The sequence below is a fragment of the Protopterus annectens genome, chromosome 7.part0 (assembly GCF_019279795.1).
Source record: "Protopterus annectens isolate FY-2018-M chromosome 7.part0, PAN1.0, whole genome shotgun sequence".
NCBI lineage: Eukaryota > Metazoa > Chordata > Ceratodontiformes > Protopteridae > Protopterus > Protopterus annectens.
In genome coordinates this window covers 585,350,634-585,364,636 of record NC_056739.1, presented here as the reverse complement: position 1 = coordinate 585,364,636, position 14,003 = coordinate 585,350,634, and the positions used below count along the sequence as shown (strand labels likewise).

The following is a 14,003-nucleotide window of genomic DNA, read 5'->3' as shown; positions in this document are numbered from 1 at the left end:
ACTCTGGAATAGACTGCCCATACATGTCAAGTAGAGCGCCTCTTTGGCCCTCTTCAAAAGGAACCTTGACAATTGGATGGGAGAAAGGAAATTCACCCCGGGGATCATATCAGTTGCCCTGCTAGACAGGGGTCCAGGGAAGTAAATAGTGTGGGAAGAAATAGCCAGGGAATTGTTATGGCTAGGCTTATATAGGCCCTAGGGCGGATAGCCTTGTACCAACCTATGAACCTATGAATACTAACTCTCACAATTTTAGCAATGCGGCTCACATTTGCACACTGCTTAACTATGCCCAAACAGAGAAAATAATGGAAATGTGTATCTCGCATGAGCAAAGACTTTGCCAACTATCGTGCAAACCAACTGCTTGCTGCTATGCTATGCAAAGTCAAATTTAACATGTATTAGTGCTGTTTACTGACCATTTTATGCTTTATGCCATGGAACTACATGTGAAAACTTTACAAACTGAACAATATGTCACATATTTACAATGCAGCCATGTGTTGTCTCCCCCCATGCACTGCAACCCTGGTATCCTCAGTTTTTTTTCACAAATATATCAAATACACTACATGTATTAATATCAAATGTATGATATGCAATGCATGTCAATCTGGTAGCATGCAGAGCTAGAACTATCTTCACAGTTGAACATGCCTACACATCCATCAACTGACCCTGGGAACCATTGATACATAAGCCTAAAGAGCCTTATCTGCAAGGCTGTGGAAAGATTCATCATTGACCTTATTCACGGGGAGATAGGTGACCTTCAACACTCTTGACCCAACCCATATAGGTTTTGTCAAGGGTAGATCTTGCTTATTAAACCTTGTGTACTTATTTGATAGTTCCCAAAGCCCTGGATGAGGCAAAACAGGACATAGCACCTATCATTGATTTAGCCAAGGCCTTTGACACAATTCCCCAATCAGGTATCATAGAGAAACTCTGTCATCTGATGATTAACCCTTATGTTACTATATGGTTAACTAACTGGCTCACCAACAGAACACACACTGTCAAAGTTGGGATGTCTACCTCCACCAGTAAACCAGTAAACAGTGGAGTACCCCAAGGATATGTGCTGGGCCCTCCACTGTTTGAAAACTATTTCTCTGAAGTCCAGGTGAAGGTAGATGGCCTGTGGCTTACCAAGTTTGCAGATGACTGTCAGCTGGGCGCAATCAGATAGAGTTCCCTAACAATGTTAACATATTACAGAAAGGTCTGACACAGACAAATGATTGGTGCCAAGCTCATGACTGAAACTTAACTCAAGAAAATGCTTCATTGTTCAATTTTGCAGAAAAGTAGTCCGACTAATTATGTTATACATAGCACCCCTCTAAGCGGGGAACACAGGTTAGTAGCAATCTAAACTTCAATCACTGTGTGTCCATATGTTAAGACACACATTCTATATTGCCCACCTCATAACTAAGGATGGCGCATCCAAGACCAGGGAGGTCATAGCTCCACTGTACTCGACCCTTATCAGACCACTAATTGAGTACAATGCTCCCTTCTCTATGTACCTCACCAGACACTGAGGTTTCTGACCAAGACAATCCAGGGCCTCCAAAACATGACATACATGGAAAGACTGAAAGCACTGTTACTGTAGTCAGTATCATACAGGCTGCTGAGACATGACCTGGGCCTGGCCTACAGAGCAGTCTCGGACCCTGCTCTAATCTAAATGCTGGGCATCCTCAAATGAAATGGGACAAGAATAACTTGCTCCAGGGATCTCAGCCTAGCCTGTGACATAAATGGAACATGTTGGAGAGACAGATATATCTCCCAGCGATTGCTATTCCTCTGTATTTGGCTCCCACTACATGTGAAGCAGTGTTCCTCAATGACCCTATTCAAGCACAAATTTGACAATCGGATGGGTGATTATAAATTCACCCTAGGGGTGACATCTGTGTCTCTCATGGACAGGGATATTTGGTGTTTATCACAAAATTGCTCTGCTAACAATTTACATCTAATTTAGGGTATTTAGGTTTTCACACAACTAGGCTTTTAAAGGTCCTAGGGCAATTAGCCTAGCAACCACATAGGAACCTATGCAGGCCTTTCACTATCTTCTCTCCTACATCCAGTGCTGATGACATGATGAAAAAACAGACTTGTGCCATGGCACTTGCGTAAATTACTGAGTTCTGTATTCTGTGTACTTGGGTAGGGGTTTTTGTTCTCACTGCAGTTGTGTTTGTGTGTGTGTGTGTGTGTGTGTGTGTGTGTGTGTGTGTGTGTATGTGTCTAGCCAGAAGAGCAGTTACTGCTGCAATCCCATGGATTGACAGTATTTTGATACTTGCACATGCCTACTCATCCATTTCATAGAGGCCTCCCAACATCTCATCCACCATGCACTACTGATGTCATCCACTATAAGCTTGCCTGCAGCCTTGTAAAAGTCAGACTTGTGCAGTGGCACTTGCGTAAATTACTGAGCTCTGTAGTCTGTGTACTTAGGAAGGGGTTCTGTTCTCACTTCAGTCAATTGGTGTGTGTATGTGTATGTGTGTGTGTGTGTGTGTGTGTGTGTGTGTGTGTGTGTGTGTGTGTGTGTGTGTGTGTGTGTGTGTATCCATGCACACACTTGCTTGACATTACAGAGAGCCTTTTACACCAGCATGTGAGACACTGTTGTGCCATATTCTCCCTACCATTCTCTGCTGATAAACTCAGCTATAAAGGGTTTTGTCTGAGACACTGCAAGTCATACTTGAACTGTGGTGCTTGCCTTAAATACAGAGTTCTGTAGTTTGTGTACTTAGATAGGTAGGGATCACTGCAGTCAGCTGGGGGTGTGCACTTGCTTGACATTACAGAGATCATTTTACACCAGCATGTGGAATACTGTTATTGCTATATTTTCCTCACCAGGCACTACTGATGTCATCAGTATAAACTGTTGTCTGAGACACTTCAAGTCAGACTTGAGCTGTGGCACTTGCCTTAAATACAGAAATCTAGTCTGTGTACTTAGGTAGGAGATCTATTCTCACTGCAGTCAACTGGTGTGTGTGTGTGTGTGTGTGTGTGTGTGTGTGTGTGTGTGTGTGTGTGTGTGTGTGTGTGTGTGTGTGTGTGTGTATACACTTGCTTGGCATTACAGAGTGCATTTTACACCATGTGGGACACTGCTATTACCATATTCTCCTTACCAGACACTGCTAAAGTCACCAGCTATACTGGATTTGTGGATTTCCACTATTCCCACCAGGGCAGGGTTAGAGACTTGTCTGGAGGGCAGGCAGAAGTCATCTCATCCTATACAATACAGATTACAGTGACATAGCATCAGTCTATCCACATACATCATGGCATAGTTTTTTGGCCCTGTGTTTTCTTGGTGAGAAATCCCTGTGGTTTCTCAAGCTTCCTCAAGTGTCTGGTGAGGTACATGCAAAAGAGAACATTATACTCTATATTAGTGTTCTGATGAGGTTTGAGTACAGTGCTGTAATATAATCCTCAGATCTGAATACGATGGCATGACTTATGATGTGCACAATATAAGCTTTCAATGCAAGTGAGGACACTTTGTGTTTGAAGCTATGTACGTGTGTTCCCAGTGCTTGCATCACTGGGTTTCAGCATAGCAGGACCGTTGTCAATGCTGAAATTAGCAGGGAATCCCACTTTGCAGAACGACAAAATAAAGACACATTTTTGCATTTATTTGGAAACGGTGTGGCTTTGCCACCAATCATTTGTCTGTGTTAGCCCCCTACTGTAGTATATCATCATAGGTGGACTCAGAGATTGCACTCAGTATGCCAGAATCAGCAAACACGGTAAGCCAGAGGTTACTTTAGTGTGAACTGTCAAGAAATAGATTTTAAACAGTAAAAGGCCAAGTCCAGATCCCTGGGATTCACCAGTGGTGACAGCTCTAATGGTACATGTTGATTCACCAACTTTCACAGTATGTGTTCTGTCAGTGAGCTAATTGAGTATCCATCTAGTGATGCAAGGTTTAATCCTTAGCTAGGAGAGTTTCTCAATGATACCTGAGTGGGGGATTCTGTTCAAACCCGAGCCCAGATCTGGATAGCCACTATGCACTCTCTTACTTTCATCCAGGCCTATCACACAAAATCAACAGGCTGTAACAACATTATAGATCACCTATCAAGTGATTCATCACATACACCTTGCTGACAGATCACCTATCACATGATTCATCACATACTCCTTGCTAAAACAATTGAATACAGACTTCAACACACCCTCCACACAGACTGTGTTCCTGTAGAAGGGTGTACATTAACATGCATCTGTCTAAGGTGGGGGTGGTGGGACAGCAGCCAATGCATGCATGTATAGACACATCCTGACTCTTGGGTCCAGTAATCAGGTCCACACATTAGGGCTATCTGCTTTGACCCTTTCCTGTCCATTATTTAAGTGACAGACATCACAGATGACATACACATCCTGTGTCCAAACAGCTGTCTGAAGGATTACAGATTGTGGGCAATCATTGACTCCAACTGTGATATTAGTATAATATAGACAGTATCAATGCACACTAAAGATTGCTGCCATAGCCATGACAACACCTGTAGTCACAATAAAACATGGGGGATTTGTTACATCAGGAAAACAAACACACGACCCAAGTATAATGTAGACATCACACTTAGTAATCAGACCAATAGGTATGTGACCTGTGCCCTAGGGTAGATGGTAAGTGGAACTTCCACCAGCATGTGGTCACAGTGCTGACTTCTTCTTTGTATGTAACACAGCTACTAAGTATGTTACACCAAATGCATGTGTGCTACCTGTTCCTGTGATGCAGACAGTACATACATAGCTGTTTAACAATATTAATGGCATAGCTAACATTCATGACAGTGTGGATTGTGCCATATATATCTGCCATGCACACCAGTTAACTTGCCTGTATTGATCATAATGTCATATACAGGTATAGCAGTGTCCCTCCTAACACCTCCAGCAGATGTTACAGTGCTTGGACAGTATATGTGATTACCATCATACAGTGTGGACATGGCATATTATTTGTACAACTGTGTTTGTGCAGAATCATCTCTTATCACTGTAAATCACATATTTTATGTCAGAGACATGGGATTACTGGTGGTATTCTTCTGATATTGTCCATGATTGTGCTTGCTTCTTTTAATGTCCATGAGCCTTTACCTGTGTCCCACTTGCTAGAGACCTCTGCTGAAATTACACTCGTATTCAGGCAAATCAGTTTGCACAGCTTCACAATATGCACCCTACCCCAGTTTTATATCACATCCCTGATAGATGTCATCTGCATTGTTCATGTAAGGATGCTTATCTCACACATTGATTGTTGTGTCACTTTGTGTGACAGTCATATAATACACATTTTCACTGTGTAGCTCTTACTGTACCATACTGATATGTGATTGGTGTTACTGCTACAGCTAGCTTCCATTGACAAGCCCTCATCTGCTGTACATAGGTTGTTTTACCGGGTCTATATCATCTTGTTGAATGATGAAAACAAGGTCGAAACCCATAAAGAACGAAGACACGGACCATCGATTTTTTTCCCAGGGAAAAAAATTGGTGGGCCGTCTTTGAGAGTTTGCCATTTCCTCCACTATGGTGCGATCTCGGACTTGGCATATTTAAGTAGGGTGGGTGTGGGGGGCCACAGCCTCCCACATTAGGGGGTGTGGTGGGCAAAGCTCCCCACTTCGTTTTGTGTTTAAACTTTTTTTTTGAGGAGCAGCAATTTTTTTCCCTGGGAAAAAATCGCTGTTCTGTGTCTTTGCTTTTTAGGGGTTTCGACCTTATCGGATTGATGAAAGAGCATTCGCTCATTTCATCATTCGATAAGGTAATATAGACCTGTTTCACATGTCCTCTTTCCCTGTGTTATACACACACTACCCCTGAGTGTTTATTTTACATGGCAGTCCATGTACCCTTATAGATCATTTACACAACTTCAATACAAAATGCCAGGAATGGGATTTCACAGTACTCTGTACTGTATTCACTGTCCTGTACTGTGTTTGGACTATGTACATAACTAAGTCATACCACTCAATTGTCCAGATTTTTGGAGAATGTCCAGATTTTAGCTTTGTATATCTTTTGGTGTGTTCCTTATAAAACCTGTGGTTTTCTGCCATATTACTGGGATGATCTCAAGGTTCCTATTACATGATCAAATGCTAGAAATACCGAACGTTCATTTGTCGAACCCAAATGCACGAAACCACAGAATATCAAAAGAACGGATCAGCAATTTTTTTCCCAGGGAAAAAATTTGCTGGGCCTTTCTCCAGATTTTGCTGTTTTCTTCACTGCGGTGCGATCTTGGAGTTAGTATATTTAAGGTAGGGGTTGTGGGAGTTGTGTAGGGCAAAGTCCCCCACTTTATGTTGCCTGTACGTTTTTTTTTTTGGATCAGCAAATTTTTTTCCCTGGGAAAAAATTTGCTGATCCGTTCCTTCAACATTTTGTGGTTTTGTGCATTTGGGTACGATAATAGATCATTCGCTATTTCTAGCGTTCAATCATATAGTATGAACCCTGATCTCAGGACTGATATCATGCAATAATTGCATTTATTTGAGTTTCAGACTTCAAATCATCGTACAGAAAATATATCTTCACAAAAATCCCTTGTTATTCTATCACATTTCTAAATTTTAAAACAGCAAATATGTAAAATTTGTCCCTATTTGAGTAATTTTCCCTCCATTATGTTGTGCTTTGTCCATATTTTTTGCACTAAGGGATTGAGAGCTATGAGGAATATTATGTTAAGCCCTGGTGATCATTGTGGCATTCCACACAAAGGTGCTAACCTACTGTGCTCACAGTTAAACACGTTTGCTCTCCATGTTGTGTTACATGGTTTCCTTTCCAGCAACACTGTTGCCAGTCATAAAACCACTCTTATTTATGTTTAAATGCAGTCCGTGACATGAATACACAATTAGTGCCACTGCTCACCACGCATCACGGCACACACATGTAAACTCTGTATAGGCTTCATGCAAAGTCTACATGGAGTTTACTGAATCCCAGGGCATGAGTCAATGTGATAGATACAGGTGGACAAATTCATTTACAAAAGGTATTATTTACTTTCGTTCAGATCAAACAGATGTCTTTTCCTTATTTGCCATTGTTATGCACATTTCTATGCAGAGGTAATATATGACTTCAACAGGCCAGTGCTCACGAGTGAAGGAAAAAAACACTTTTTGTAGCAATCTAAGATCTTGCTAAAGCTATTTAGTGATGTGCATAAACTCTCTTGACAGCTGTTTGGATGGGTAAGGAAAAAATATGAGAAATGAAATAAAATCACTTATTTTTGACAAGAAAGTGGAACTTTAGTAAAATACGGAAAAAAAGATAAGGAGAAACAGAGCATTTTCTTATATTTCTGTGTGTACATGTTAAGAACTAGAGTTGATGCATATACTGAGGCCACAGTGCCAGTTTAAGATGTTGTGAAATATTTGTATAAATTGGTCTTAGTTTAGGTTTCACTAAAACAGAAATCATAGAAATCACTTTTGAGCAGGTCTGTCATGGAGAACATGTTCTTGAGAAATAACAGCCACCCTGAACTGTCATTTATCTTAGAATACTGACTTCTGTTAATCTTCATGGAATTACTGAATGTTATTGTTTGTTTACAGGGAGTTAACACTAGATCAGCCAAAGTCATCCTTCTGGAAATGCCTTGTAGGGTACCCTAAGCGTGTGACCTCTGTCACTGTTCACAGTGGTGCAGGACTAAGGATTACTGGCCAAAACAAAGGTAAGTCACTTCCACTTACTGTGCATTAGGCCTTTCAGTTATGTATTGGGTTAAACTGTAGTCATATGTGTGGGTAGATAGGAGACAAATGAGGTTCATTAACAAAAGCAAACAGCATACTATCGGGTCACAGCAACCATGATGTAAAATTATCAGCTGGGGAGTCAAAATTATGGCAGCAGAGCAGTTGGAGTTATTGGTCATACCTGGACTGGACTTCAAAGAGGTGAATGATAGCTTAAATAACTATCAGCCTGTGGACTATCACAAGCCCAGCCAATGATCAGAGGTCAGAATCAAGCCCTGTACCTTCTAGCAGTGAGGTAAAGACCTTAACCATTATGCTAAACTCTCCCTGGGCAGTTAAAATACCAAATGAAGTGTTGGGATGTATTTTCAGGGATACAGATTCAAGAAGCAAATATGCATTGCCTACTCACTAATAGGTCCTGTTGAGGCCATGAATGCCACATGCGGTGCTGGTAGCCATACAAGGAAATGAACATCATGCTACTTGAAGGCATCCAGAAGAAACCTACTAGAAAGATTCAAAGGATGGATGGGAAAGGATATGAGCAGAGATGTGAGAAGCTGGGACTCTTCCAGCTAGAGAGACCTGAAACTGTAGAGTGAGTATGCTATAAATGCATTAGATTAACTCATGGAGATATAAAGGGGCATGCCTAAACAGGAATGACAGAAGGGAAGGAGTGGGCATTAGAAGCAGATTGTGGAGACTAACTACTATCTATCAGCATTTAGAAATACTTCTTTATAGAGAGGGTTGTGATCTCCTATGCAGAGCACTGCTAAAATATGTGGTGAAGATGGAATGCACAGTGGCATTCAAAGGGCAGCATGGAATAGGTGGAGAAAGGGGAGTGTAAAGAAAGAGATGCAGAGTAAGTAGGCTTTTAAGTGCACTTCATAGGTGACTAGATAAGCTAAATTTGTCTTGATATTAAGTAAATGTAATGTAATCAATAGAAAATTGCAGGCCTTACTCAGAGGTGCCAGAAGATGCTGAAGGCCAGAGGGCAGAGGTCTAGAGTGGCATTTAGCGACCTGCAAAGGACATTTTAAGCTTATGTTTTACACTGAGATGAAATAATCATATACATGATATGCACTGTATAAACTGTTAACCGGAGCTCTATTAAGAATTATTCCACAGAAAGTGTTATCAAACATATAAATAAAGATACAGGACAGATTCATTAATGCCTACACTAAGTGCAACTGCATTCAAGAAAATCCCTGCTACATTTTTTGCATGTTCCAGTCACTCAGAAAGATTACAGTAAGTGTAGTCTATATTTTGTGGTAACCTTTCTGAATCCCTTCGATATTTAAATCTGCAAGAAAATCAGTAGGAAAACTAAAATTAGGAGGAAGAGGTTATGAGTTATGCTTGTGTTGTCTGTTCACTGAGAATGGTGTACACTTAATGAATCCCAAGGACTGTCTTCTTTCACCCCATTCCAAACATGAATCAGATGCATACTGTCAAATGAATGCATGGCCTTTGAGTATACCATTCACACATATAGTCTGTTTGCTAAGAGAAGGAACCTGGATGACTATAGGAAAGGGGGAGGGAGAGATTAACAGGCAACATTAGTAAAATACACTGGCTTCTGTTTGGTATTTGGAAACTGCAATACTCAAACTGCATACAGATTAACAGCTACTGTAATTGCCATATAGCATGGACTCTATGGTTTCAGTCTGTTTTTGGCCATAGTCCTGACAACCCACTGTAGACTTTATAAGGTGAACTTTTTCCACAGTCTTAAGCCTACTTGCTTTTGCCGTGGAATTACTTGCTCTATAGTATAGCAAATCTGGGCTCTGTTTGGTTAAGGATAAGTGGTTGCTTGCAGCTTGCAGAATTTGGAAATGATAGTCCTTATAGCATTTTCTATACATGTCATAGTAAGGGAACCTCTGACTTGTTGAATGTTAGCAGTACAGTAGCCAATTATGCCCATGATAGTGGCTGTTTCTTCAAATATGAGCTGATTCCAAGGATATGGAGGGGGTGTGGCCAAATGTTTGCTAGCATGTAAAGCAGCATTTTGGCATCATTTTCTCTGTTTTTATCGCTTGGTAGTAGATGAATATCAGCTGTGGACAAAATTTTGTTAGCAAGAGTATGAGTTATATAAATAGTAATTTTATCATAGGATGTTCACATACAAGGACAAATGCATACATGTGTATACATACACACACACAGGCAAATATTAAAAGTAAACAACATTAAACTTGCAGCCAAGAGATGGTTGCAGAAAAATTCTCAAAACCGATATGTCTAATTGGTACGAACTGGTACACTTTAATCACATGATCAAGAAACAGGCAGCTCATGGCTAAAGCCAAATTTCTGAATATTCTATAAAAAGGGGACAGGGATTAGGAACCTAAATGTAATGCTACACTTTGTAGGTACTGGTTTTAATTGTGGCATGACACCAGATAAAACACTGCTCACAAGAGAATAATTAAAAAAATATTTTTTATATTTTCACCAGGATCGATGTGCGGGGGAAGGAAAAACTGCATAACTCTACTTTTTTACCCAAGACTTCTGGGCATAGCCAGACATAATGGGAGGAACTAACTGTGGGCAATTATTAACATTAACTCAGTTACCGACTTCCTTACAGTACAGAGCCTCTGGTCACTACCTTCGACCATGATACTGCATAAGCTCTGCAACAAGGGCCAACTCCCAAACATTTTCACTGAAAATTTTGTCTTTGAACACTAGCCTCTGGTCACTGCATTTGACCCTGATACTGCAAAAGCTCTACCACAAGGGCCAGCTCCAAAAGATTTTCACTGACAATTTTGACTTTGTACAATATAAGCAAATGTAACTTGAAGAATCTTGCTGTGTATTAAATTAATATACTGAAATACATGCCTGCGTGTACTGGCAATTAGTTTATAACATTCCCCCCTGACAGGTTATTCTTGCACTCTAAGAACCACTTACTAAGCTGGCCACTGTCATGTCTCTTGGCCAGTAGATTACAATGCATATACCAGTTACTTAGTCTTCCTGGCTAACAGGTTTCTGCATTCAGGAAATGAAAGAAAACCTGTTCTACTTGGTACCGCTTTGCTAGTTGCTTTGTACTGGCTATAAACTGATTACTCTGTTATAATTTGATGTGAGGGTGCAAGCACGGAAAAAAATGGCAAAAATCTAAAACACCACAATATCACAAAAACGTCAGAATGCTTCACAATTGTACTAAAAAGCAAATTAATGAAGACAAAAACTATACTATAACAACTTTCAGAGTAATAGTAAACATAATGCTAAATACTGCATCCCAGCTATAAATTCAACCCTAATTCCTCTCCCAATAACTCATCACTTGAAACCTCAATACAATTCAACTCTTATTTCATAGATAGCATAGCACCTCTAAACAAGGATTCCCCAACATCTGATCCTAACCCTGCCCAGCATCCACATATTACCACAGCCACTTTCAACTTTAAACCTGTGCCCACATCCTACATAGAAAGTACTTTTAAGCAAACTCAAGCCATGCTCTATTTCAGCTGATGACATTCCAAGTGTGAACCTTAAAGTAGCAGCCAATAGCATTGCCTACCCTGTCTCAAGCCTTATAAATAGGTCAGTTCAGTAATCCCACGCTCCCTCTGCACAAAGGAGGAAATTCATCAGACATTACTAACTATAGACCTATATCCCCTCTCCAAAATACTTGAAAAATGTATTAAAATACAATTGCTACACCATCTCCTGCAGGAAGAACTCCAGTCCCCCACACAACATGACTTCCATCCTTTTCATAGTACTAACACTTTACTTCTAACCTATATAGATGCTGTCAATAAAGCTACATATAATGTCAAGCTAGTCTTCTCCTAAAGCCTTTGACACATGTCACATCAAACTTCTACTTCAAATGCCCGCAATAGGTATCTCTCAGTCCAACCTTCTGTGGTTCAAAAGCTACCTATCTAATGGGCATCAGTCAGTAAAATGGCACTTCCCTCCCAGTGACCACCGGTGTACTACAAGGGTCTATCCTTGGTCCCCTCCTCTTTAACATTCTCACCAACAGTTTCCACATTTCCACTCAAGACACCTCCTTAATACAGTACATGGATGAGTGAACACTCATTTGCTCATCTGACAATGTGGCACACCTCCATAAAATTACTCAGGAAGCTGACCCCCAAAAACAGCAAGCCAGTTCTTTTTTCTCCAACTCTCTCCTCCATGAAAAAACAAATTTTAAGTCCTCTCTCTCGATAATACAACCACTGGCATCACTTCTCTTAGCAAATTATTAGGGATGATAGTGAATGATAATCTTAAATTTGACCTGTATATACAAATTTGCATAAGAAAAAAAAATCATCAAAATCTATGGATGCTTTATAGAGCTAAAAACGTTCTCACTGATGTAACTAAAGCTACACTTGCCACTACTTATCTCCTCCCCACACTTCTTTTGGTGTTCTCATCCTTACAAACCTTCAGGCATCACAAAAATCAAAACTTGAACAATGCTATAACAAAGTTGCTAAATTTGCAGCAAATGCCCCTTTCAGAACCCACCACTGTATAGCACTAAAAAGCTTAAACTGGTTAGAATTACCTCATCAATTAACATATACACTTCTTACTACCTATAAAATTATGCAGAATCCATCTGATTGTCCAACACCAAATGACATTCTATGCAACTATGTTCCTACTCGGTCATTATGATCCAATGACCAAAAAGTCCTGTCTGTCCACAAACCTATGAAATCTGCTGTGCTTTGTTTGTACTTCTACCATGTTGCTAAGAAATGGATCTCCTTATCTCTGTCAATCAGTGTCAATACTGTCCCTCCCATCCTTCAAAATCATTCTGAAAAACATCCTAGCTAAAAGCTGGCTCTGTTTTTGCTCAGCACCAGAATATACTGTATCCCTAAATGTGAATAAATACCTATTTATTTCTTACATCTCCTCACCCTCCCCTTCTTTTCTCTCTTCCTTACCTAATTTCTCTCTCCTGGCTTTCACTCTAAATATATCATAGGTCTGCTTTTCTCTTACTTTATTGCAATTTCTGTTAATATTATACTAACTAACCTTTAATTTCTCTATAAACTGACTAAAAGCTACACTTAAATAAGTCCCAATCCCTCAGAGCCACACGCTGCAGGGATCTAAACCTTGTCATCACAATGAGCAAAACATAGAGGAGGGAGGGAGGCATGGAGGGATAGGTTCCTGACCCAGAGACTCCCCAGACTCTTGAACAGACTGCCCATACATGTCAAGCAGAGCGCCTCTTTGACCCTCTTCAAAAGGAACCTTGACGATTGGATGGGAGATAGGAAATTCACCCCAGGGATCACGTCAGTTGCCCTTCTAGATAGGGATCCAGTGAAGTAAATATTGTGGGAAGAAATAGCCAGGGAATTGGGGTGTATATCGGTTCGTTGAAGACTGAAAATATCAAAGCTGATTTGGTCAGCGCCAAATCAGCAAAAGTGAAAGGCATCGAATGTTTTAATGGAAGTCTCCATAAGGGGAGATTTCCATTTATTGCAATGTAGTGTGATCTCAGCATTAGTGTATTTAAATCGCGGGGGTACAGGGGGGCTTGTCCCCCTGCTTGCAATGTTTAGTTGTTTTCTTTTTTGTTTTCTTTTTTTATGTTCGAAGTTTCAAAATATCAATGATATGGTGCTGACCATATCAGAGCCAATATTTTGAAATTTCGATGATGTGATATAAACGTGGGAATTGTTATGGCTAGGATTGTATAGGCCCTTGTGCCGATAGCCTAGTACCAACCTATGAACCTATAAAATTTCTCTAACTATTAAATCAGTGTCATGTATTTTTTATCTATTCTTAACCAATGTTTTCATATTATGTCTACTTTGGTATAATTATTATTTTTAAAGACTGCAAAATCATTGTTTTGTAATACTTTAGAGTTTTTCTCTCTGGGACTCCACTGAAAATGGGCTCCTACACACAGTCGGACTTTCCTGGTAATCAGATATCAATAAATAACTACATAAATAGGATAAACACAACACTGCAATGAACAACATTATAGAAAAAGTCTGCACATAACTGGAATTTGAACAAAATGAGCTTTAATTCACCCAAATGCTTCGGTGT

At 40.1% G+C, this 14,003-nt stretch overlaps 1 protein-coding gene across 1 annotated transcript in view; it reads left to right on the top strand.

The window, feature by feature from the left end:
- The window catches only part of LOC122806610 (calpain-5-like), a 660,704-nt gene that overhangs the window by 598,602 nt on the left and 48,099 nt on the right, over positions 1-14,003 (top strand). The window contains exon 11 of the mRNA XM_044077176.1: positions 7,701-7,822. Coding sequence (XP_043933111.1) covers positions 7,701-7,822 — 122 coding nt within the window. The remainder of the gene's footprint in view (positions 1-7,700; positions 7,823-14,003) is intronic.